Genomic DNA, 26704 nt, shown 5'->3' with positions numbered 1-26704 from the left:
TTATCTCATTTTCTTTGTTCTCAGGATCCCAAATGGCTAACTATCCACCATGTCTGCATTCCAGTCAGCAGCAAAGTTTCCTTTAAGGATATATCCCAGAAATTATATGCATCACATTTCACATTTAATTGACCAGCACTTAATAATTTCACTACATCTAGCTGGGAAATGTAGTCCTTATCTGGTAACCATGAGTGAGTGAGTGAAGTCGCTCAGTCGTGTCCGACTCTTTGCGACCCCTGGACTGTAGCCCACTAAGCTCCTCTGTCCATGAGATTCTCCAGGCAAGAATACTGGAGTGGTTTGCCATTTCCTTCTCCAGGGGATCTTCCCAACCCAGGGATCGAACCCAGGTCTCCCACATTGCAGGCAGACACTTTAACCTCTGCACCACCAGGGAAGCCTTTTATCTGGTAACCATAGACCCAGCTAATAATTCTATTGCTATGGAAGAAGAAGAGAATAGATGTTACGGAACAACCATCAATTGCCACCACTATGTAAAAATTACTTTAAATTGAACCTTCATAGCATAATCACATTCCTTGTCAACTTTATAGGTTTTTCTTTTAGTTAATCTTGACCTCATTTTCCCCATTTGCTTAGTGTTTATATACCCATCCTTAATTCTTTTTCTAAACTCTCTGATAATAAAATAAAACAGCTTTTTAGTATGATCCGCTACATCAGTTGATTCATCAGCTCCTTTTTTTCTTTTGAAGATATCCTTCCCAGAGTTCATCCTACTCTTGTTCCAATTGGGACTAGTTACTCCACAGTTTTTGTCTTGGGACATTGTTTTACCATAACATGGGAATTCCTATGTCTCTTTCTTATGTTCCTCTGTTTCTTGGTGCTTTGATCTTTATCTTGATTTTTTTTTTTGATGGTCAACATGCTGTCATAATTTCTTGAAATAAAGAGTGCATAGGTGATAGAGACCCTACATATAAGTCTGAAAATGTCTCTATTTTACCATAAACTTTATTGGATGTATCTGAACGTAGTTTGAAAATAATACCACTCAGATATTGAAGGCTTTGTAACTTTTCTAGGCATCTGTGTTGTTAAGGAAAAGTCAGATGCTGCTTGGTTGGTGGTCCTTTGTAGGTGATCTTTATTTTCTCTCTGGAAGCTTTTAGATCTTTCCTTTATCCCTAGAACCTTGAAATTTCATTATGATGTGCTCTGGTATAGGTCGTTTTCATTTATTGTTCTAAGCATATAGTAGATTCTTTATTCTGAGAGTTCGTGTCCTTGAATTGGATTATTATTTTTTTATTTCTTGAATTTTCGCCTTGTTGGACTGCCTATGGGTCAGATGTTGGATATTCTGAATTGCACCTTTACTTTTTAAAAAATCTTTTTCCCCCTATCTTGGTTTTGTCTTTTTATTCTTTTCAGTCAGTTTAGTCGCTCAGTTGTGTCCGACTGTTTGCGACCCCAAGGACTGCAGCACGCCAGGCTTCCCGGTCCATCACAAACTCCCAGAGTTTACTCAAACTCATGTCCATTGAGTTGGTGATGCTATTCAACCATCTCATCCTCTGTTGTCTCCTTCTCCTGCCCTCAATCTTTCCCAACATCAGGGTCTTTTCCAATGAGTCAGTTCTTTGTATCAGGTGGCCAAAGTATTGGAGTTTCAGCTTCAACATCACTCCTTCCAATGAATATTCAGGACTGATTTCCTTTAGGATTGACTGGTTGAATCTCCTTGCAGTCCAAGGGGCTCTCAAGAGTCTTCAACAACACAGTTCAAAAGCATCAGTTCCTCAGTGCTCAGCTTTGTTTATAGTACAACTCTCACATCCATACATGACTACTGGAAAAACCATACATAGCTTTGACTAGACGGACCTTTATTGGCAAAGTAATGTCTCTGCTTTTTAATATGATGTCTAGGTTGGTCATAACTTTTCTTCCAAGGAGCAAGCATCTTTTAATTTCATGGCTGCAGTCACCATGGCAGTGATTTTGGAGCCCAAGAAAATAAAGTCTTTCATTGTTTCCCCGTCTATTTGCCATGAAGTGATGGGACCAGATGCCATGATCTTAATTTTCTGAATGTTGAGCTTTAAGCCAACTTTTTGTCTCTCCGCTTTCACTTTCATCAAGAGGCTCTTGAGTTCTTTGCTTTCTGCCATAAGGGTAGTCACCCGCATATCTGAGGTTATTGATATTCCTCCCAGAAATCTTGATTCCAGCTGGTGCTTCACCCATGGTGCTTTCTCATGATGTACTCTGCATATAAATTAAATAAGCAGAGTGACAATATACAGCCTTGACATACTCCTTTCCTGATTTGGAACCAGTCTGTTGTTCCATGTTCAGTTTTAACTGTTGCTTCCTGACCTGCATACAGATTTCTCAGGAGGCAGGGCAGGTGGTCTGGTATTCCCATCTCTTGAAGAATTTTTCAGTTTGTTGTGATCCACACAGTCAAGGGCTTTGGCATAGCCAATAAAGCAGAAGTAGAGGTTTTTCTGGAACTCTCTTGCTTTTTCGATGATCCAACGGATGCTGGCAATTTGATCTCTGGTTCCTCTGCCTTTTCTAAATCCAGCTTGAACATCTGGAAGTTCATGGTTCACATACTGTCGAAGCCTGGCTTGGAGAATTTTGAGCATTACTTTGCTAGCGTGTGAGATGAGTGCAATTGTGCAGTAGTTTAAGCATTCTTTGGCATTGCCTTTCTTTGGGATTGGAATGAAAACTGACCTTTTCCAGTCCTGTGGCCACTGTGGAGTTTTCCAACTTTGCTGGCGTATTGAATGCAGCACTTTCACAGCATCATCTTTTAGGATTTGAAATAGCTCAACTGGAATTCCATCACCTCCACTAGCTTTGCTCATAGTGATGCTTCCTAAGACCCACTTGACTTTGCATTCCAGGATGTCTGGCTCTAGGTGAGTGATCATACCATCGTGATTATCTGGGTCATGAAGATCTTTTTTGTACAGTTCTTCTGTGTATTCTTGCCACCTCTTCTTAATATCTTCTGCTTCTGTTAGATCCATACCATTTCTGCCCATTATTGAGCCCATCTTTGCATGAAATGTTCCCTTGGTGTCTCTAATTTTCTGGAAGAGATCTCTAGTCTTTCCCATTCTATTGTTTTCCTCTATTCCTCTGTTGATTACTGAGGAAGCTTTCTTATCTCTCCTTGCTGTTCTTTGAAACTCTGCATTCAAATGGGTGTATACTTCCTTTTCTCCTTTGCCTTTCACTTCTGTTCTTTCACAGCTATTTGTAAGGCCTCCTCAGAAAACCATTTTGCCTTTTTGCATTTCTTTTTCTTGGGGATGGTCTTGATCCCTGACCCCTGTACAATGTCATGAATGTCTGTCCATAGTTCTTTATTGCTTTAGAAGATTTCTTCAGCTTTATCCTCATTTTTATTGATTTTTTTGTTTTCCAGGAGTTTTTTCTCATTATTATTTTTATTAATAATTTTATTATTAAATTATTTTATTTTATAGCATCTGAACAGCTACCCACTCTAGTATTCTAGCTTCGAGAATTCCATGGACTGTATAGTCCCTGAGGTCACAAAGAGTTGGATACTACTGAGTGAGTTTCACAATCTATTTATTTATATTTAAGTTTCATTGAAGTATGATTAACATAACAATAAACATACCTATTTAAAAATATATAGTTAGATAAATTTTGATATATTTATGGAAACTCACCACAGTCAAGATAGTGAACATATCTATAATCTCCAGAAGTTTCCTTGTGTCTCTTGATAATCCCTTGTCTCATCTCCCCCACTGGTCCCCCTCCCCCAGCCCCCAGCACCCACTGATCTGTTTTCTCTCAATAGCGTCCTAATCATTTTTTGTGGATGGTATCTTCTCTTAATTTTCAGAGATTATAGCTTTCTCCTACTGCCCTCATTGTCTGTTTCCTTAGTGATTCTCTTGGATATTAGAAATTTTATCCAAGTGTTTAATAGATCTTTGGTTTTTATTTAAGAATGAGACATCAAAAAGCTGATTGGAGGTTATATAAGCATGGGTGGGGCTTATAGACTTGTTGTCTTCATAGCAAGATAATTTTGAGTGTCCCCACCCCCGCCAATACATAGGCACACAGATGTCATTATCTATAGAATTTTTTCCCTTGGAATGGTCTATTTTTGCATGGTCAGATCTACTCTCTAGAAGATATAAGCATGATGTCCATGGTTGAGGAACCAAAAGGGAGTAAGGGAGAAGCTGGCAGTCTCACTGTTTAGAGATTAGAATTTCCCTTGACCCCCCCCCCCGCCCCACCCCGCAATTTGTAACACTTCTCTTCCACAGTGCCTCCTATACCTCATAGTTGGTATCTCCAGAAAGACAACTTTCTGCCTCATGCTAGGGTTCAGGACTAAAGGTCTCCTGGTTCTGTGAGGTGGTGGAGTCAACCTGAGGGTCTAATTGTTTCCAAGTAACCTTTCAAGGAATTCTCATGTTTTTAACTTCACACTTCATTTCCAACTTATGACATACTGCTGCCTATAATCACTGATCTTTTCCTAGGTTTTCTTTCATTTAGGGGTTTTGTTGCTGTTTGGTTCAAATGTGTTTGTTCGGATGGTTTCCCACTCATCTTGATTTTGGATTCTTTGGTGCTACTTCTGTCTGAAGCAGCATCCTTCAGTAAGCCTTGCTTTTATTCCTGTAGGGTGGCAACAACAAGGAGCAGCCGATACACAAAACTACTGGTGTTTGTGCATGGCTAGAGCTGGTGGTGATTTTATAGTATCCTGGGCATTTCACATCCATAGAGTAGGAATTGGGCTCTGGACCACGTCCTTCTTCTCATGTTTCCTCTTCTCCTCTTTTGGAGAAGGATCAAGGAGATCCTTTGCAAGAGGCATGTTCTCATAGGGAGGTTTTCACTGCTGGAAATGCTCCTTTTTTCCACATTTTTCATGTTTTATTGTACTTACACTCAAATTTCACCATTAAATACTGAGCATAAGTATATGCTGGCCTTATGTCCAGATTTTTGAAATGCAAAGATAAATTGATGAATGGCTTTAACACTGTGATATAGTAGACACTGTAAAATACATTAAATAATTAGAGAACCTAGAAGGAAAGTAAAATTCTGTCTATATACATTTACCCATTTAGTGGCACAAATAAACTCTGTAGGGACAGGAAGACAGATATGAAGCTTTGGGTTGCAGTTAGAGGAAAAACCCATTTGGGACTGAACTGAGAGGTCCTTGGTTGCTGGCAGAATCTCCCCTGACTTCAGACTTTAAACAAATTAGAGTTGTTTAAAGTCAGTTTTTTGATTGGTATACAAAAACCACTGAATTGTGTAAAATCCCTATTAGTCATGAGAAATAGAAGGAACAAGATTGATTAAGGAATTGGCACATGCCAATTTGAGTCATAGGGTCTGGCCAGTCAAAAGTGAGCAGGGCTGGCTAGAGGCTGAAAATCCATTGGATGGTGCAGTTCACTAATCTCAGTCTAGAGGTTACTACATTCCTCAGAAATTCTTGTTCTCCTAATAAGTTCCTAAAATGCTTTCCATAAGCAGGGTCTAGGTTCTGTATCTCAAATTGTCTTGCCTTTTGCTGATTCTCCTCTCTGCTGGCATGTAGGTTTCAGCTTTCTCTAAGTCTGATAATTCTTCCACTTTGTATTTCTCTTCTTCCTTTATTTCTTTACCTTCATTTTAGAGGAGCTCCTGGAGGAAACAGAATAATCCTCGCAGGGTGTTTTTCAAAAGGGTTCTTGAAATTTATGAGGCTGTCCCTGCTCTCTCCCTGGGGAAAACCACCCAAACCACATCTTGTCTCCTCAAGAGAGGGAATAAATGAAGACTTGGCATGCCATCTCAAAGGTTGCTGACACTGTGCTATGCTACTCCTTTGGTTGAGATTAAAGTATGATAAAATATTTAACTTGTCAGTTTGTTAAAAGTTAGTGTTGGTTGCTCAGTTGTGTCCGACTTTTTGTGACCCCATAGACTGTAGCCCACCAGGCTCATCTCTCCATTAAATTCTCCAGGCAAGAATACTGGAGTGGGTAGTCATTCCCTTCTCCAGGGGATCTTCCAGAGCCAGGGACTGAATCTGTGTCTCATGCATTACAGGCAGATTCTTTACCATCTGAGCCATCAGTCAAATGTTATGGACTGGCAAAAAAAATAAATAAATAAAAGACCCTTGTATATGGTCTTTTTAAAAAATTGCTTCACAGCTACCAAATTAGTACAGTATTCTCCGGGATACTGGCGAGTATTCACCATAGTATTTCTAACTAAAACACAATACTCCTTCTCTAGAAATCTGATTCCAAGTGCAGTCTAATTAAATACTTTATTGTATGTCAGTTTTTCAAGTAGATTCACAGGTGTCCTATAGTGAACCAATGTCTTTTTAATCTGTGCAAAGAAACTGGAAGATATTTATTTAGTCATATTCCCCTGCCATTACATTTACCACTAGAGTTGTTTAGTTAACTCCACCCTGCGGTACCTATAAAACAAGCCTGACAGGCTGATAATCATTGTTTTTGAAGATTCCCAAGGTCCTGTGGACTTTTTTCTGCCTGCAAGTCTCAATTAATTGCACTTTTCCCAGGAGCCATTTATGTTAACATCAATAGACCTAACGTTTGTATAACACACTGAAATTTGTATAACACATTAGAGTTCTTTTGCGTGTATTTTCTCAATGAACCAAGCTGTGCTCAATGACCTATTTTTTTTATGTTTCCTAATGAATCATTTGCATTTCTCCATTTAAGGATTTTAGTCACTTATCAAAAATGCCAATATTTATTGTTCATTATGCATCCACAGCCTGCTTTGTTTCTAATGATCTTATTTCCCTTTCCTCTTTTATAATTGTTTTCCCAGGAATCCAACAAGATGGGAATGCAATACTTTAGTCTGATGAAGCTCTGCAGAAATAGTGACCGAAAACAAACTGCTGCCAAATTTTATAGCTTTCTTATCCTAAAAAAACATCAGGCTATTGAGCTGAGCCAGAGTGCTCCCTATGCAGATATTATAGCTACAGTGGGACCAATGTTCCATAAAATGTGAAGGAAATCCAGAACATGCAGATTTATGTCATCATTGGAATTTCTGTATAGATTGTTCAGTTTAATGCAGAAGCCGTCTGGAAGCAGCTGAAGGTCTGATCCATTTCATAGATAGGTTGAACTCATATTTCATAGATAGATAGGTTGAGCCCATATTTCCTCTTTGTAAGTTCAGAATAATCATACGCATAATTAGAAACCTATATGCTTCCAGAAATAATTGTAGCTAAGTAATATTTTTAACTTGGTTGACTTGAATGCATATCATTTACCATTTCCTTGATTTGAATGTTGCATTTAGGATACATTTTAAAAATACTTTGTGTATTCAAGGATTTTTATAAAGTGGATTATTTACTTAAATTTTATGACAATAATTATTAATTATTAATAAATATTAGTAATTAATAATTAACACTTTCTTATTTCTCCACAACAATAATTTATTTGATTATAATACATATCACTCTTGGTTTGATATAATGCCTTGGCTTTTAATCTAGTATCTTAATCGAAAAGTTATAAAATTTTTCTTAGTCTCAAGTTATATGAGTCTAATATAATATGGCTTTAGTCTAATTATAGTCCATGCAACCTGTTTATTTACTATTAACGATTATTATGGCTATCATTTATGTATCAGCAAAACTAACATTAGAAAAAATTAACGGATGCTTATTCAACATGTTGTTTTCAGCTATAATTCAAGTAAAGATAACTAAAATAAATGTTCTTTACATGGTGTATACTGAGCATTTTTGACATTAAAACCAAAGCTTTTCTTTCTTAGTTGAAGTTTGAGTTAAGAGATTTTCATGTAATGCTCTGTGAGCTCCATACTATTGTATCTGGAATTATGCTACAGACTAAATTCTAAATGGCCCCTGTGAATGTATTAACTGTAAGTTTTAGATGTCAAAATTGCCTTTTTTAAAATTTCCTTTAATTTTTAATTAACACACAAAAGATCGACTTTTTTATTTTAGTGCACAGTTAATGAATTTTACAGGTATAGATTCCTGTGAGCACCATCAGAACCAGGGTGCCAAAAAAATCCCTTGTACTAACCCTTCGTAGTCACACCCTTCCCCCATTCTAACTCCTGGTAACTACTCTTCTACATGACTATAGTTTTACTTTTTAAGAATGTCATACAAATGAAATTATATAGTAAGTAACCTTTTTTCAGACTGACTTCTTGCATTCTATCTTTGAGATTAGTACAAATTATAGCATGTATCAGGGGTTCAATCCTATGTATTGTTAAGTAGTAGTCTGTTGTCAGGATATACCACAGTTTATGTATCCATTTACCCGCTGAAGGACATTTATATTGTTTAACAATTAAAAATAGAGCTGCTGTATATACCTGTGTACAGTTTTTGTGTGCCTATAAGTTTCTAATTTTCTAAGGTAAATATCTAGGCCTGGGTCGTATGGCCAGTGCATGTTTAACTTTATAAGAAACTAACAAATTATTTTCCAGATGTACCTTTTTGCATTCCTATTAGAAATGTATGTGAGTTCCAGTTGACTTTTTGTTTACTTTTTTATTTTGAGATAACTGTAGGTTCACATGAACTTGTGAAAAACAATACGGATCCTGTATACCCTTCATCCAGTTTCCCCAATGGTAACATCTTACATATTTATAGTACAGTATCAGGGAAACTGACATTGATACAGTCTACTCACCTTATTCATATCTCACCAGTTTTACATGCACTCATTTGTTTGTGTGTGTTTAGAATGAATGTGTTCGTTCAGTTGTGTCCGACTCTTTGCGACCCCGTGGACTCCTGGTGGACTCCCCACCAGGCTTCTCAGTCCATGGAATTTTCCAGGCAAGAGTACTGGAGTGGGTTGCCATTTCCTTCTCCAGGGGATCTTCCCAACCCAGGGCTCAAACCCGGGTCTCCCGCACTGCAGGCAGACGCTTTACCATCTGAGCTCCCTGTGTGTATTTAGTTCTATGCAACTGTATTACATAGGTGGCTTCATGTGACCACCACCACAGTCAAGAAATAGAACAGTTCTTTCACAGGAATCACCTGTGTTACTTTTTTGTAGCTACTGCCACTTCCTTCCTCCCTAGCCCCTGAAGACCTGTAGCCTGTTCTCCATCTTTATAATTTTGTCATTAATATAGTTGACTTTTGCAGGTTAATTTTATACCCTGTTGCAGTTACAGTTCAGTCACTCAGTCATGTCCGACTCTTTGTGACCCCATGAACCACAGCACGCCAAGCCTCCCTGTCCATCACCAACTCCCGGAGTTCACTCAAACTCATGTCCATTGAGTTGGTGATGCTATCCAACCATCTCATCCTCTGTCGTCCCCTTCTCCTCATGCCCTCAATCTTTCCCAACATTAGGGTCTTTTCAAATGAGTCACCTTGTCGCATTAGGTGGCCAAAATATTGGAGTTTCAGCTTCAAACATCAGTCCTTCCAATGAATACCCAGGACTGATCTCTTTTAGGATGGACTGGCTGGATCTCCTTGCAGTCCAAGGGACTCTCAAGAGTCTTTTCCAACACCACATTTCGAAAGCATCAATTCTTCGGCACTCAGCTTTCTTTATAGTACAATTCTTACATCCATACATGACCACTGGAAAAACCATAGCCTTGACTAGACGGATCTTTGTTGACAAGGTAATGTCTCTGCTTTTTAATATGCTGTCTAGGTTGGTCATAATTTTCCTTCCAAGGAGTAAGCGTCTTTTAATTTCATGGCTGCAATCACCATCTGCAGTGATTTTGGAGCCCCCCAAAATTAAATCAGCCACTGTTTCCACTGTTTCCCCATCTATTTGCCGTGAAGTGATGGGACCGGATGCCATGATCTTCGTTTTCTGAATGTTGAGCTTTAAGCCAACTTTTTCAGTCTCCTCTTTCACTTTCATCAAGAGGCTCTTTAGTTCTTTGCTTTCTGCCATAAGGGTGATGTCATCTGCATATCTGAGGTTATTGATATTTCTCCCAGCAATCTTGATTCCAGCTTGTACTTCTTCCAGCCCAGCGTTTCTCATGATGAGCAAGGTGACAATATACAGCCTTGACGTACTCCTTTTCCTATTTGGAACCGGTCTGTTGTTCCATGTCCAGTTCTAACTGTTGCTTCCTGACCTGCATACAGGTTTCTCAAGAGGCAGGTCAGGTGGTCTGGTATTCCCATCTCTTGAAGAATTTTCCACGGTTTATTGTGATCTACACAGTCAAAGGCTTTGGCACAGTCAATAAAGCAGAAATAGATGCTTTTCTGGAACTCTGTTGCTTTTTCAATGATCCAGCGAATGTTGGCAATTTGGTCTCTGGTTCCTCTGCCTTTTCTAAAACCAGCTTGAACATCTGGAAGTTCACAGTTCACATATTGCTGAAGGCTGGCTTGAAGAATTTTGAGCATTACTTTACTAGCGTGTGAGATGAGTGCAATTGTGTAGTAGTTTGAGCATTCTTTGGCATTGCCTTTCTTGGGGATTGAAATGAAAACTGACCTTTTCCAGTCCTGTGGCCACTGCTGAGTTTTCCAGATTTGCTGACATATTGAGTGCATCACTTTCACAGCATCATCTTTTAGGATTTGAAATAGCTCAATTGGAATTCCATTACCTCCACTAGATTTGTTTGCAGTGGTACTTCCCAAGGCCCACTTGACTTCACATTCCATGATGTCTGGCTTTAGGTGAGTGATCATACCATCGTGATTATCTGGGTCGTGAAGATCTTTTTTGTATAGCTCTTCTGTGTATTCTTGCCATCTTGTGACCTTGCTAAACTCATAAACTACTTTTAGAACTTTGTTTTTTGTAGATTCCTTGGGATTTTTTACAGAGTATCATGACTGCAAATAGGGACAGTTTCATCTCCTTCTTTCTAATCTATTCCCAGTGCTCATTCCTTCTTGCACATTCACCATTAAATATGATGTTAGGTATAGTTTGTTTTGTATGCTGTGTGGGTAAGGGTGGGGTAGTGGTGGGTTTGGGCATGTGTCAGTAATTTTTTCAGGTTGAGGATATTCCTTTTTATTCCTAATTTGCTGAGACGTGTTTGTTTGTTTTTATCATAAGTAGGTATTGAATTTTTGTATATTCACAGTATTATGGAACCGATACCATTATCTAATTTTAGAACAGTTTCATCATCCAAAAAGCAATCCTGTACTCATAAGCAATGACTCCTCATCCCTCCTTCCCTTCAACTCTTGGCAACAACGAATCCACTTTTTGTTAGTCATATAATATATGGCCTTTTTCACTTAGCATAATGTTTATCTATGTTGTAGAATGTATCTGTACTTCATTCCTTTTAATGGCTAAATTAATATTCCATTATATGGATATGCATTTTGTTTATCCATTCATCAGTTGGTAGACGTGGCTTGTTTCCATTTTGTTGTTGTTGTTTCCATTTTTTACTATTATGAATAATGTTGCTCTGAACAAGAGTTTGTAAGTTATAAGTTTTTCTGTATACATGTTTTCTCTTTCTTGGATATATACGTAGGAGTAGAATTCCCAGGTCAAATGATAATTTTATGTTTAACTATTAAAGGAATTTGGAGAAGGAAATAGCAACCCACTCCAATATTCTTGCCTAGAGAATCCCGTGGACAGAGGAGCCTGGTGAGCCGCTGTCCATAGGGACGCACAGAGTCAGACACGACTGGAGCGACTTAGCATGCATGCCTGCATTGGAGAAGGAAATGGCAACCCACTCCAGTATTCTTGCTTGGAGAATCTCAGGGACACAGGAGCCTGGTGGGCTGCCGTCTATGGGGTCGCACCGAGTCGGACACGACTGAAGCGACTTAGCAGCAGCAGCAGTGTTAAAGGAATTATCAAACTGTTTTACGAAATATCTGTGCCTTTTTACATTTCTATCAACAATGTATGAGTTCCAATTTCTCTATATTTTCACCAGTACTTGTTATTGCCCCTTTTTTTATTACAGCTATCCTAGTGAGTTTTAAGTAATATCCCATGGTTTTGATTTCCATTTTCCTAATAACTAATGATGTTAAGCATCTTTCCATATGGATTTGCTAGCATTTTGTTTAGTATGTTTGTATCTGTGTTCATGAGGGATATTTGTCTGTATTTGTCTTTTCTTGTACTGTCTTTTTCTGATCTTGGGATCAGTATGGTACTGACCTCATAAAAATTACTTGGAAATTGTTTCTTCCTATTTTATTTTTCTGTGAAAAGACTATGTAGAATTTTTACTATTTCCTCTTTAAGTGTTTGGTAGAATTAACCCATGAAACCATCTGGATCTGGAGATTTATATTTTAGAAGGTTTTAAACTATGAGTTTAATTTTTTAAATAATTGTAAGGCTATGCAGTTGTCTATTTCATTTTGGGTGAGTTTTCCTGGTTTGTGGTTTCCAAAGAATTGTTCCATTTCATCTAAATTGTGTACAGTGTTTTGGAGTGTTCCCTGATTTTCCTTTTAATATCTGCAGGGTCCATAGTAATAACCCCTCTTTCATTCTAGATAATGTTAATTTCTGTCTTTTTTTTTCTTTTCAGTCATATTAGGGGCATATTAATTTTATTGGTCTTTTCAAAGCTTTTGGTTTCATTGACTTTCTCCTTTGCTTTTCTTTTTTCAATTTCATTGATATCTACAGTGATATTTATTATTTCCTTCCTGTAGCTTGGTTTGAGTTTATTTTTCTCTTGTTTTTTAGTTTTATTAAGGTAGAAGCTTAATTGATTTGGGACCTTCCTTCTTTAAACATTTAATGCTATTTGTTTCCATCCAAGCACTGCTTTAAGTTGCATTGCACTAATTTCGATAAGTTGTATTTTCAGTTTTCTTCGATTCAAAATATATTCTAATTTTCCTTGAAACTTCCCCTTTAACCTGTGGATTATTTAGAAGTATGTTGTTTAATTTTCAAGGGAGAATTTCCTGTTACCTTTATGTAGTTATTCTATTCATTATGGTCTGAGAACATGCTTTAAATGATTTTGATTCTTTTAAATTTATTAATGTTTGTTTTATGATCTAGTATGGGGTCTGTCTTGAAAACAATATGTTCTGTAGTTGATAGGTGGAGTGTTCTATAAATATCAGTTGAACCTAGTTGTAATAGTGCTTTTCAGTTCTTCCGTATCCTAGCTTATTTTCTGTCTACTAGTTCTACTGAGTACAGAGAAAGGAGTGTTTGTGTCTGCAGCTATGATTGTGAATCTGTTTCTCCATGCAGTTCTTTCTTTTTAATTTTTATTTTTACTTTATTTTTCTTTACAATACTGTATTAGTTTTGCCATACATTGACATGAATCAGCCACGGGTGTACATGAGTTCCCAATCCTGAACCCCCCTCCCACCTCCCACCCCATATCATTTCTCTGGATCTTCCCCATGCACCAGCCCCAAGCATCCTGTATCCTGTATCGAACATAGACTGGCAATTCGTTTCTTCCATGATAGTATACATGTTTCAATGCCATTCTCCCAAATCATCCCACCCTCTCCCTCTCCCACAGAGTCCAAAAGTCCGTTCTATACGTCTGTGTCTCTTTTGCTGTCTCGCATACAGGATTATCATTACCATCTTTCTAAATTCCATATATATGTGTTAGTATACTATATTGGTGTTTTTCTTTCTGGCTTACTTCACTCTGTATAATAGGCTCCAGTTTCATCCACCTCATTAGAACTGATTCAAATGTATTCTTTTTAATGGCTGAGTAATATTCCATTGTGTATATGTACCACAGCTTTTTTATCCATTCATCTGCTGATGGACATCTAGGTTGTTTCCATGTCCTGGCTACTATAAACAGTGCTGCGATGAACACTGGGGTACTTGTGTCTCTTTCAATTCTGGTTTCCTCGGTGTGTATGCCCAGCAGTGAGATTCCTGGGTCATAAGGCAGTTCTATTTGCAATTTTTTAAGGAATCTCCACACTGTTCTCCATAGTGGCTGTACTAGTTTGCATTCCCACCAACAGTGTAAGAGGGTTCCCTTTTCTCCACACCCTCTCCGGCATTTATTGCTTGTAGACTTTTGGATTGCAGCCATTCTGACTGGTGTGAAATGGTACCTCATTGTGGTTTTGATTTGCATTTCTCTGATAATGAGTGATGTTGAGCATCTTTTCATGTGTTTGTTAGCCATCCGTATGCAGTTCTGACAGGTTTTGCTTCATGTATTTTGAAGCTCTTCTACAATTATTTACAATTATTATATCTTCCTGGTGAAGTAACCCTTTTATTTTTGTATAATGAGTCCTTTGTCTCTGGTAATTTTATTTTCTTTGAAGTCTGCATTTTCTTATATTAAGCCATTCCAGCTCTCCTTTGATTCGTATTACAGTGTATCTTTCCCCATATTTTACTTTCAGCCTACCTATATCATTCTTTAAAGTGAGTTTCTTGTGGAAAGCATCTAATTAAGTCACTTTTCAAGTCCATCCTGATAATCTCTGTTTAGTTACATTTAATGTAACTATCGACATGTTTGAATTTAGATCTACCATCATATTATTTGTTTACTATTTGTTTCTTCTATTTCTCACTTCTGTTTCCTCCTTTCTTGCCTTCTTTTGGAATATTTGAACTTTGTTTTAGAATTCCATTATAATTTATCTTTTTTTTTTACTATATCTTTTGTTGTAGATATTTTTAAATGGTAACTCTAAGGATTCAAAATTAAATTCTTAAATTTTCACACTACTTAGAATCAATATTTTACCACCTTGAGTGAAGTATAGAAACTTTGTATCATTTAAGTTCCTTTAGACTTCCTACTTTATATTGTAATCATAATTGTTTTATATATTACATCTATCTACATTGAAAACCCACTAGACAGTGTTATGATTTTTGCTTTCAACTGTCAGACATATTTTAAAGAATTCAAGAGGAGAATAGTCTATTAAATTTACCCAAATATTTATCATTCTTATTGTCCTTTTCTTCCTGATGTTCTAACTTTCCTTCTAATATAATTTCCCTTCTGTTTGAAGAATTTTCTTTCACAGTTCTTTTAGAGCAGGTCTGCTGAAGATAAATTTTTTATCTTACCTTTATCTTAGAATGTTTTTTACTTTTATTCCTGATGGATATTTTTGCTGTGTGTAGAATCCTGGTTGACTGCTCTTTTCTCTCAGCAATATAAAATTCTTGTTCCATTTTTCTCCTGCTCTTCATGGTTTCAGTTGAGAAATTCACAGTTATTCAAATCATTATTCCTGTGTAAATAACACATCATTTTTTTCTGATTGCTTGCAAGATTTTTCTTTATTCTTAGTTTTCAGTAGTAACCAGAATTATCATTTTTTTAATTATTATCCTTATAATGATTTAGTTCATCCTCTTTGGGGTTCACCAGAAGGCTGGAGACTGTAGCTTTATTTACTCCGCTCTGTTTTCCTGCCTTCTTCCCACAGCTGCACCTGCATCTGGACCCAAACGGTGGGAGGAACAGAGAGAGACACAACACAAATACCAGCAGAGGCTCACACTCTCAGGCCCACAGCTACTCTGACTGGAGAAGTTCTTCCTCCCTCAGGGTTTTAGAGACCTATGGGTCCCAGATGTCACAGCCACCACTGCAGGATTCTCTAGGACTGGGTCATGAGATAATGAAGAAAAGATTATAAAATAAAAGTAAAATTATTCCCCTCACTCACCTTGAGCACTAGGGGTCTCCTTTCCTAACCCTCAAGCCAGAGCTAGGCATTTTCTCTGTGTTGATCCCCCAATTCCAGATTTGGGGCTACCTTGAGACCAGGCTGGAAGAAGCACAAGCTGGAATCAAGATTACTGGGAGAAATACCAATAACCTCAGATATGCAGATGACACCACCCTTATGGGAGAAAGCGAAGAGGAACTAAAAAGCCTCTTGATGAAAGTGAAAGAGGAGACTGAAAAAGTTGTCTTAAAGCTCAACATTCAGAAAACGAAGATCATGGCATCCGGTCCCATCACTTTGTGGGAAATAGATGGGGAAACAGTGGAAACAGTGTCAGACTTTATTTTGGGGGGCTCCAAAATCACTGCAGATGGTGACTGCAGAGATGAAATTAAAGATGGTTACTCCTTGGAAGGAAAGTTATGACCAACCTAGATAGCATATTCAAAAGCAGAGAGATAACTTTGCCAACAAAGGTCCATTTTCCATTGGTCATGTATGGATGTGAGAGTTGGACTGTGAAGAAGGCTGAGTGCCGAAGAATTGATGCTTTTGAACTGTGGTGTTGGAGAAGACTCTCGAGAGTCCCTCGGACTGAAAGGAGATCCAACCAGTCCATTCTAAAGGAGATCAGTCCTGGGTGTTCTTTGGAAGGAATGATGCTAAAGCTGAAACTCCAGTACTTTGGCCACCTCATGCGAAGAGTTGACTCATTGGAAAAGACTCTGATGCTGGGAGGGATTGGGGGCGGGAGGAAAAGGGGGTAACAGAGGATGAGATAGCTGGATGGCATCACCGACTTGATGTGCTTGAGTTTGAGTGAACTCTGGGAGTTGGTGGTGGACAGGGAGGCCTGGCGTGCTGTGATTCGTGGGGTCACAAAGAGTCGGACACGACTGAGCAACTGGACTGAACTGAACTGAGACCAGGCTAGGGGATACCAGAGGAAGCAAAATTGGTAAACTAGTCAGTGGTGTGTCAAATTCTATCCTTCTACCCCATTTTGCCTGCTAGTATTTTCAGAGTCCTCGAAAATGCTGCTACATGCATTTTCTTCAGGTTTATTGTGGCATTCAGTGGGAGGAATGTGCTTACCAAGAACTGGAACCAGAAATGCTTTTGAAAGTAAACAAATTTAAGTATTTCTTAATTTGTACAAAACAAAAAGCAAAACTACTAGTTTCTTTTGAATAATTCATTTTGTGTTTAAAATCCTCATTGCTTACAATTTCTATTGTAACTAAACATTGGCTATCTTCTTCTCAATCACATGCTTTATGTTGCTGAGGAGTCTTTGCTAGCTAACACCATCCCAGAGAACAGTAACGTGCATAGAGATCCTCTCCCTTTTGGGGGGTGAAGTTCCTTGTGAATATTTCTGGAAAATGTAGTCTTCTAAGTATCAAGGAAAAAAACATGAGGACAGACAAAAAATATTTTTAGATGAGGATTTCAGAAATTATCTCCTGATAAACAGTAATTACATGGCTTCCTTTGGTTTTGCTTTAAGTTGTAAGTAAGTCACTTATATTATTTAGGTGGGCTTTAGAGCAGATAAAATGTTTCATCAATTAACTTGCTAATTTAGCATTAGGTTTTTGTTTTTTAGACAGCAGGCCTTAATTCACATGGCTTTTTCGACTACAATTTCCTATTCTTACTACAATTGCTCTGTCATATTTTTCCACGAAGCATAATATAATATGGCCATCTGATAGAAGAATTCAGTTTAAATGAATGAGAGGAAAATATAACCAATGCCAAAAAATTTATAGGTATTTTTTGCAAAATTATATGTATTGTTACAGGATAATGGATTTACCACAAATCAGAGCTACAAAAAAAGATTTAACTGAAAAGTAACAGTTCACTTAAAACAATTATTTCTTATTATATATAGTATATTGTAAATATTAACTATTTCTTACCAGGCCAGTATTGCAGAGTCATGATATGAAGTCAGAGAATTCACTTTACAAATACTTCTCTAGAAAAGTCAGCTTAGGGTGAACGGTACCAAGTTAAGCCTTGCCAAGAGTAGACAGAGACTTAAGGACTTAGGAATTTTAGAGACTAGGATAACATCTGACTTCACGTTCTATAGAAACTAGGGCTTGGCACAATGCGTGCCTACTCTTTCATTTACCTAGTCAATATTTATTGAGCATGTGATATGTGTCAGGCATCATCTAAGCAACGGGAATATGGCAAGAGATAAAGTCCCCACCTTCATGGAGTGTACATTCTGGTGGGGGTAATAATGAAAGACTACAAATAGTAAAAATTTAATATGGTGGTGAAATACAGCAAAACTAGGGCAGAGGAAGTAAAGGAGGAGGGAGTCACTGTTTTCTTTAGGGTGGTCAAGAAAGGCCTGGCTTTCCTGGTGGCTCACTGGTAAAGAATCCACCTGCCAATGTAGGAGACAGGTCTGGGTCAGGAAGATCCCCTGAAGAAGGAAATGGCAACCTGCACCAGTATTCTTGCCTGGAAAATCCCATGGACAGAGAATCCTGGCGGTCTGTAGTCCATGGGATCGCAAAAGAGCTGGACACGATTTAGCAACTAAACAACTGGAAGAACTGAGGGATGGTTTGAGTAAAGGAGTTACTGATCAGATAGTTAGGGCTGGTTCTGAAGGAGGGAGCACCTACCCACTGCACCCAGCTTCCCACACATAGAGCAGATAAGAATCCAGGCCCAGAGAGTGAGTAACTTTATCTAAAGTTACAGGACTAGAAGTGGAAGGGCTAGGCAGAGTCGCCTTTTCTAGGCTTTTCCCACTTGTTTTTTCTCTTCTTCCCTATGACAGTAGATGGAAGACAGACACATAGGGGAAAGGTGTATAATGAACACTTATTTTAGGTTGTGATTGTTTTTATCTTTCCATCTTTCTGATGATTCACCATCTTAATACCGCAAAGAAAAACATTTTTTGTTTTCAGATATTTAAGATTCTTACTATCATTTTCCTAAGTAGTCTGAGTCCTGTTTGCATTAAATACTCAGGGGTACTTGAGTGAAAATATTCTTCAACGAATTAGGATCAAATGACTATTTAAGACCACCATGTGACAAGAAGTGAGTTTGGTATCAACATCCCATGTCACAGATGAGAAAACTGAGGCCCAGAGAGGTGACAGGACTCGTCCAGGGTCACACGACCTGTCAGTGAGCCAACATGTTCTGGCCAGGTGCCACCACCGGTTCTAAGTACAGGCCGGTGTGGAAGTGGGAGAGGCCACCCCTATTCGGCGCATGCTGGCATCGCCGCTCCCGAAATCTCTGGGAGCAAGATGCTAACTATCTCTTTAAGAAGGAAAGTGAAGACTGGGCGCTTACGCAGCTGCCGGCGAGCCGCCGACTGGCTGGTCCCCTGCATCCACCTCACCCTCCCTGTCCCTCCCTCCCTCCCGGCAGCCCCAGCCCCGGCGAGCACCCAGCTAGCCGCCTCCAGCAGGGGCTCCGGAGAGCAGTTCGGCGGCCTGGGCAGGGCAGCCGAAGCCATGGAAGCCTCCGCAGGTGATGACAGGGACCTCCGGGGACCACCGCCCCAACGCTGCCGCCGCGCCCAAAGTGCCAAGTGAGGGTGGGGGAAGGGGAGGCGCGGGGGAGCGGCCAGAGTGCCCAGCGGTCAGCCAGCCCTCCCGGCTTTTCGGGCTGCGGCGGCCCAGCTGTCAGCGGCGGGGGGACTCGACGGCCCCGGTCCCCGCCCACGCTCACCCGCCCCTGTCTGTCTGTTTTCCCCACCGCCGCAGGTTGCTGATTTGGGCCAGGCAGCTGCAGCAGCGACTGCAGAGGCGCTGCGCCAAGCCGGGCCGGAGCAGAAGAGAGCCGCCGGCGGGGCTGCGGAAGGCGAGTGGACTCAGGTGAGGAGGCCTCGGCGGAGCCAGGAGGGGGGCCGCGTGTGCTGCACCGCTGCGGGCTGCGGGCGGGGGCCGCTCGCTGCGGTAGAATCCCTCAGAGGGCACCAGCCGCGGAGGGGTTAACAGTGACTCATTCTTACCCTCCCTTCATTTCCCTACACCCTTCTAAGCGCCCCACCACCGCCACCACCTTGAAATTCACCAGTTAGAAGATGCTGGTAGCAGCAGAAAAGATGCCTGAAGTGGGCGATTTTAGGGGATTTTAGGGACCACCCCGTTTCTATTTGTCTTCCTGTTCCAGCATTTGGCAAACATTTAAGCCTTTTTCCTTTTTGGAGGAGGAAGGAGCAAGGGTACCTGAGGGTGGGGGGAGGATGGAACCTCAAACCCAGCCCAAGGTCAAGTGCCAATGACTGCTTCCTTCGCTTATTCCCCCTCTGAGAAGAATCAAGGCCCTGCGGTAGATTTGGGAAAAAATGCCCCTGACCCCTAGAGTAGGAGCTCTGAGCCTCAGTCTCCCTGGAGCTTCCTTGAGATGTGATAATTTCTCCTTCTGCTCCTCAGCCGGGAGCTGGGCTGTTGGAACACCAACTAGCCAGAGGAGTCCCACATTCCCTCCCTCACCCCTGCAGTCTGATTAAGATGCCTGTTTCCTCCACCCTCTCTGTCCATCTGGAGGTGGGATAGGCTAGAGTTGTTTCCCCAAGGAAGGTGATCTCTGCAGGCAGGGAAAGGGAGGGAAGGTGCCAGAGATTGGGGTTCTTGATGTCCCTTAGCCTGCTCAGAGGCCCCAAGTAGCCATCTTAAAATCCTTTAGGCGTGGGTGTCTGTCTGCTTGTCTGTTAAATGCAGGAGTTGGATTAGATGGTCTGTACGATTTTAATATGCCATTCAAGCACTCTTACATGTCAGGGGGACATCTCTATTCAAAGCAATCTAGAATTTAAACTTGGGTCTATGAAATAATTGGGGTTTCCTCAGTTGATCTCTTTAAACTCAGAACTTCTCTAGGAAACATTGACTGTTGGGCCTTGTAGAACTGGAGGCGTCAGTCCTGTATTGTCATCTTCATGCCATCACTGGAATGACCTTTGTCAAGCTACTTCCCTCTACCAAGCTTCAGTTTCCTCATCTGTAAATCTGGGAAGAATTTCTCAGAGGGTTGATGTGAAGACTGAATGAGGCCTATATGAAAGAACTGAAAATACTGCCTGTACCTGGCACATAGTAGGTTCTCAGGGATGTGGAACTTGGGAGGTAGACTGGAGGAAGAGGGGAGGGGTGGCTCCTCTTAGTTCTATGCTTTCTCACCTCCCCTCCAGTCTCTTCCACATCCTTATAGGTGGTTCCCTGCCAGGGGATAATGTGTGCTGGAGTGGGCTGGGCTGCCAGGCTGAGGGGCCTAGGAAACAAGCAGGAGGTACAAACATTTCCGCTGCAAGGATGCTGACATCATTCCAGCAAACGGTGGTCCCAAGGAGGCACATGTAGCCCAGCACTGGGTTTGGAAAATGTTGGCATCAAAGAGCAGAGTCCCTTAGGGAACAGAAGCATCAAAATCTTATGTGCTGACAGGGAGGCAGAGACCAAACCTTCCTGTTTTCACCTGGATCCCACTCCTGCTCCCTTGCGCTCCAGGAGTCTCTCATTAGAATCTCCATGAGATAAGGAGGTCAAGACTTTGGTGTCTGTATTTCCTATTCTTTACCGTCCCTCCTGCTGTCCTGTTCAGCCTTACATTCACCCTTTCTTATTGCAGTTTATTCCACAGATACTTTCTGCCTCTTGACAGCATGATAAAGAAGGCTCCCCATAAGGGTAGTGCAGGGCATTTTGCTGCTGCACCATTTGGGCCATAAGAAATTATTTCCCCAACTCCACTACATCCCCGTTAGTTTGTGAGCTCCTCCCGGCAGAGGCCTGGACTTTTTTGTCTCTATGTCTTCAACCTCTAGCCCATGGCTAGCCATAAATCAGGTCCTCAGTAAGTGCTGGGTCAAATAACACTTTGAGGAAATTATGTCCCTAAACCAACTAGGTCAGAGAGAAACTGTGGGAGTGTGTTGACAGTGTAGGGAAAAGCATTGTTAAGTATAGTACTGTGCCAATTGTTGGTTGTCATTATTATTGCTCTTACTATTGCTATTGCCAGTGGCCAACAGTTGTTTCACCTTCTCCCTGAGTCAGGCTTGCAGGAACTAGATGTGTCTTGGGGAGTGATGATGTTGACAAACAGGTGGTTCTGGCTGGTGAAAGATGAGCATAAAGAGAAAAAAATTGGGAGGAGAGTGATTCCAGCCTCTTCTTGTATTTCGGGGAAGGAGCAGATAAGGAGAATCAAACAAGTCAAAATGGACAAGTAGCAAAAAATCAGGAGACCCAGGTCCCAGGTCTTGTTCTACTACCGCTGCACCGAGTGACCTTGGGCCAATCATAGCTCCTCTCAGGACCTCTAGTTCCCCAGCTATAACATGAGAAGACATGATCCTGAAGCTTGCTTCTGCTTATGACATTTTGTCAAGTGGATTTTGTTAAATAAAAATAAGGCAACTATTATTACTCTGAGTATTATTTATGGAATAGCAGACCATTACCTATTTCAGGTAATCCTTGTAACAGATTATATTGATGTGAAAGTAGAAGAGTCTGAGGCTTAGAGAGAGTGACTTTCCTAAGTCTACAGAGCTCAAAGTGGCAGAACTGTTATCCGACACCTGGTCTATCTGAGCCGAAAGGTTTTGCTACTTCCGCTTCTAGTCACTGTCAGATGTGTGTACACTTGTAACTGTGCCTAGGGCTTTGGAGAAGGGAAAGCTGTGAAGGATTCGTGACAAAAGATCAGGCATTTCCCCAAAGGGACTGTTGCGGGGGAACTTGCTGGGTTGACGAGTGTGTAAGTTAGTGCTGGAAAGTCATCCTTGCAGTGCAAGCTCGGCTTTGCTGATGAGCGGCCAGTGCCCCTTTATCAAGGAGAATGGCTGGGAGTGAATGACAGTCATGACAGGCACACTTTTTGAGCTCCTCCTAGGTCCTGTGCTCTGTTTTACCCAGGTTCACTTACTCTTCAAATAATCCTATTATGTAGACTTAGACTTTAATCTTACCCATTTTACAAGTGAGGAAGCCAGGGCAGTAAGACAAAGAATCTTGCCCAGAGTTAGTTACACAGCTAAGTTGTGGTAGAACCAGAAACAGTTTATCTGAGAGTTGAAAGAACTGCTTTTAGTCGGAGCCTTCTCACTGAAGACAGCATGACTTTGGGTTAGCCAGTTTCTCTCTGCATGTCCTAAATGCACTGGATGCCTCTATGACTCTAAAGGGCCTAAATGCGGCCTTGTCCCAGAACAAGAGTGGAGGGGTTTCCTTGTCTGGCTAAACATGGATCAGCCTTTGCTTATTATTTATTTATCAGGCCCTAGACCAAGCACATAGGATACAGAAAACAGTAAGAGGCAATCCCTAATTTCAGGAAGCTCACAGCTAATAGAGGGAGACAAATATCTAAGCCTGTGGGTATGGTTGGACCATCTAGGAGCTGTGATAACACTGATGTGAATGTAATGGGACAGGAAGAAAAGGATGGCCTCTTCCTCTTCTCAAGAAGATTTTAGAGAAATGATGCCATTTTCTGCATTAAATTTGTGTGTAATAGTAATAATAATAAATGTTCTACCCAGATTAGGATGTTTCCAAGGAGTTTTTGACTCCTGACTGCAGCAACCCAAAAAGTGGCCACAATCTGAGGGACCATCCCAACTCACTCTGTGGCTCGGTTCCAAAGGAACCATCCATTTGTCTCAGGGAGCTTGGAACCCTCCCTGTCAGCAGAGGCCTCTAGAAGCAGGACTCTGAGGCACCTCTTGGAAAGCCTGTCTAGTGCCTGTAACCATCCAGTAGGCTCAGGGACTTCTTCCTCATGTCATTATTCCACCTATTCAGAGCACCTGACACCTGGAGAGGTGAAGGCATTTACCCAAGATTACTCAGCAAGGCTGGGGTCGGGACTCTGGCCTTATGGGGACTGCATTTCTGAGCCATAAGGGTATCTTTCTACATCTAGGTCACTAGGAACCTAAGGGGCCGTTTCTTCATTTGATGAGCAGCTCACACCGAGTAGAGGTTTGATGCAGATGATGTGAAACAAAGGGCCCTTAGAGAGAGGAGGCCTGTGTTCCCAGGCTGCTTTGTACTGCTTGATGAACAGGTATTTATGAAGTGTTTGTCATATGCTAGCACCTCTGAACTGAGGTGCTGAGCCAACCAAAAGGGAACATCTGGGAAGCAGCCTGGTACAGTGGAAAGAGCAAGCGCCAAGGGGCCAGGAGACTGACCTCAGCTCTGCCAGGACTCCCTGGGTGGCCTGAGGCAAGGCTCTTTGCTTTTCCACACCTGCAAAATGATAGGTAGAGGTGATCTCTTCAAGCACTGACTGGTTAACAATTCTGCGACACTTTCTTCTGTTCTAGAACCACTTTAAGGGGTACAAGAGTGGATAGAATACAGATAACTGTAAACTGAGGAAGTATGAGATAAATATAACTAGAGGTATGAACACATGCTCTGTGGGTTTGCTGGAGGGCAAGAGTTTGGGAAGGGCTCAGTTCAAAAGCTACCTCTTCAAAGATAGGATGAGATGCGGATCAAGGTGGGGAGGTTTTGAACCATGAGGAGTAGCAGAAACATGCTTTCATTCTGGACAGGAAGGCTGTATAGCAGAGCAATGGTCCTCAGACAGATTTCAAAGATCAGTACATTTGAGAATCTATCCTAGGTTGGCCAACTTTTTACTCTGCCAAATAAGGACAAATAACACTCGCTCTATTTATTATTACAGTCATATAGAGAGAAAAAGAACATTTTAATACCTTTATTCCCAAAGTAAGAAGGCTATATAAAATCAGGAAAAAAAAATGATTCCTTCAAATCAAATGCATTTTGCTTTATTTAAAAACTCACTGCAGGGATTTCCCTAGTGGTCCAGTGATGAAGACTCCAAACTCCCAATGCAAGGGGCCTGGGTTCAATCCCTGGTCAGGGAATAGGATCTCACATGCCACAACTAAGACCCAGTACAGCCAAATAAATAAATATAAATATTTTTTTTTAAAGTCTCATTGCATTGTCCATATTTTGCAGTGACCAGGGAGCTTCCCAGGTGGTGCTAGTAGTGAAGAACCCGCCTGCCAGTGCAGGAGAGAGAAGAGACACAGGTCCAATCCCTGTCAGTAAGATTCCCTGGCGGAGGAGGATCTACTCTAGTGTTCTTGCCTGGAGAATCCTATGAACAGAGAAGCATGGCAGGCTACAATCCATAGGGTCACACAGAGTCGGACACAAGTGGAGTGACTTGACACACACTCATTGTCCTTGAGTTTGGCTCTGAAGTCAGGCTGCTTGGGCTCAAATCCTGGCCAATTTTTTCTCTAGAGCCTCTGCTTCCTCATCTGTAAAATGGGGACATGATGCTATCTATCTACCTTGTAAGGTCACTAGAGGAGGTCCATATGCTATAATAAAACATGTAAAGGAAGGAGCCTCAAACTCTGTTGTCCATGTTGGGCTTTGGAGGATGATAGCAAATTGGAGAGTATTTGCTTGGAAGAGGCAGCTGCTAGCCTTCCTGCCATTCCTGCCACGCAAGAATGTGGGTCCCATGTTGTCGGATCTTCTCATTTATGAGAAAGAAACCCAGGTATTTCCCTGGCTGTCCCATGGTTAGGACTCCATGCTTCCACAGCTGGGGGCATGGATTCGACCCCTGGTCAGGGAACTAAGATTCCACAAGCTGCATGGCCAAAAAATAAATAATTACAATAATAAAAAATAAGACAGAATCTGAATGTTTGTGACATCTTTTGATTTTTTTTTAAATGTGGCCAACTAGGCAGCCTTTTAAAATATGCCCGTTAAAGTGTGTCTGTGTCCGGCCATCAGTCTGTGCTCCCTGATGTACAGTGTTAGATGCCAGACACATAGCGCTCATAGCTGTTGGCTGAGGATGAGGACAGAGAAATGAAGCTGAGAGTGCAGACCTGGACCAGGGATGCCCTCCCTCTCTGCAAGGCAGGGGAGCACATTGCTTTGGCCACTTGGATCTTCTGCTACTGGGCCGCCTGCTTCAAAGGCCCAATTTGTTCCCCTTCACTTCTGGCAGCACTATCAGGAAGGAGTCTCTAGAGACTGAGGCTTCCAAACCCCTCTGAGCCCCCTGGCACCTGCCAGCCTCCCTTCCACAGGGTCTCCGGAAGCTTGGTCAGCAGCCTCAGAAGGGGGAATTTGACTGATGGCCAATAAAGCTGGCAGAAAAGCCACCCTTGAGAAGCAGGTGTGAGGAGAGGTGCTGGTATCTCCTCAGCAGGAGGGGTATTTCTTGTTCTCTGGAAGCCACGCTAGTTCTACCACCTCTGCCTGGGTTATGATGAGGTCTGGACAGTAAATGGTCTCTTTTTGACAGCTCTGCCACATAGCCACCCCCAAGGAAAAGCTGGGATCTGATTGTGAAGGAAGCCTGGAGTGTTCTCAGAGAGGACCTCCTGATTAGCTGGAGGAACCCCACTGATATGCTTTCAAGGCATTCTGGGATTCAGACTAAAGCCACTGAGGACAGTTCACATTTTTGTGGCTCCACTTAATCAAATATTCATCAAGCACCTACCGTGGTCAGGCTTTACCTGGGCCACTGTGGGGGAATGCAAAGAAATATTTCCATTCATTAATTCAGCCAGTGTGTACGGTGTCCGGTCTATAAGCAGATACTGATGTTCAGTCCCCCCGACTCAGGGAGATTTTGAGGCTGATAAAGATATATGAATGATACATGGAGCCTGGCTCATAGAAATATCAATAACAGCTGCCATTGGATTGCGTGCCTTCCGAGTGTTAGATGCTAGATTGTAGTACCTGCTTTAGAGAGTAGGTATGGGGATTGAATGGAGTCTTCATCTGAAACACTTACTGTGCCTGCCACATACCGGAGCTCAGTAAAAGGGCAGCTGCTTTATAGTAACCTTGCAAAACTGGGCAGATCCAGAAGAAAGGCCAAGACACTTGTTAGAAAAAACAATACGCAAAACAACTCAGTCCCACTTAGCATATATTGTCCTCATTTTATAGATGAGGACAC

The 26704-nt window shown here is 41.2% G+C and overlaps 1 protein-coding gene and 1 pseudogene across 9 annotated transcripts in view; one reads left to right on the top strand and one right to left on the bottom strand.

Moving 5' to 3' along the window:
• LOC138091253 (syntaphilin) overlaps positions 1-26704 on the top strand; it is a 100384-nt gene that overhangs the window by 40339 nt on the left and 33341 nt on the right. For 7 of the 9 annotated variants that reach the window (XM_068986938.1, XM_068986937.1, XM_068986939.1 and 4 more), the window contains one exon: positions 6871-8399. In XM_068986938.1, coding sequence (XP_068843039.1) covers positions 6871-7059 — 189 coding nt within the window. In that variant the 3' untranslated portion in view covers positions 7060-8399. Of the gene's footprint in view, positions 1-6870; positions 8400-19473; positions 19585-26704 lie in introns of those variants that run through there. The other 2 variants (XM_068986942.1, XM_068986945.1) reach the window with 2 other exon arrangements.
• Positions 4619-4867, bottom strand: LOC138091676 (small ribosomal subunit protein eS27-like; annotated as a pseudogene).

Source organism: Capricornis sumatraensis, chromosome 15 (genome assembly GCF_032405125.1).
Source record: "Capricornis sumatraensis isolate serow.1 chromosome 15, serow.2, whole genome shotgun sequence".
NCBI lineage: Eukaryota > Metazoa > Chordata > Mammalia > Artiodactyla > Bovidae > Capricornis > Capricornis sumatraensis.
The sequence above is the reverse complement of the archived record's forward strand: the minus strand, read 5'-3'. Positions and strand labels throughout refer to the sequence as shown.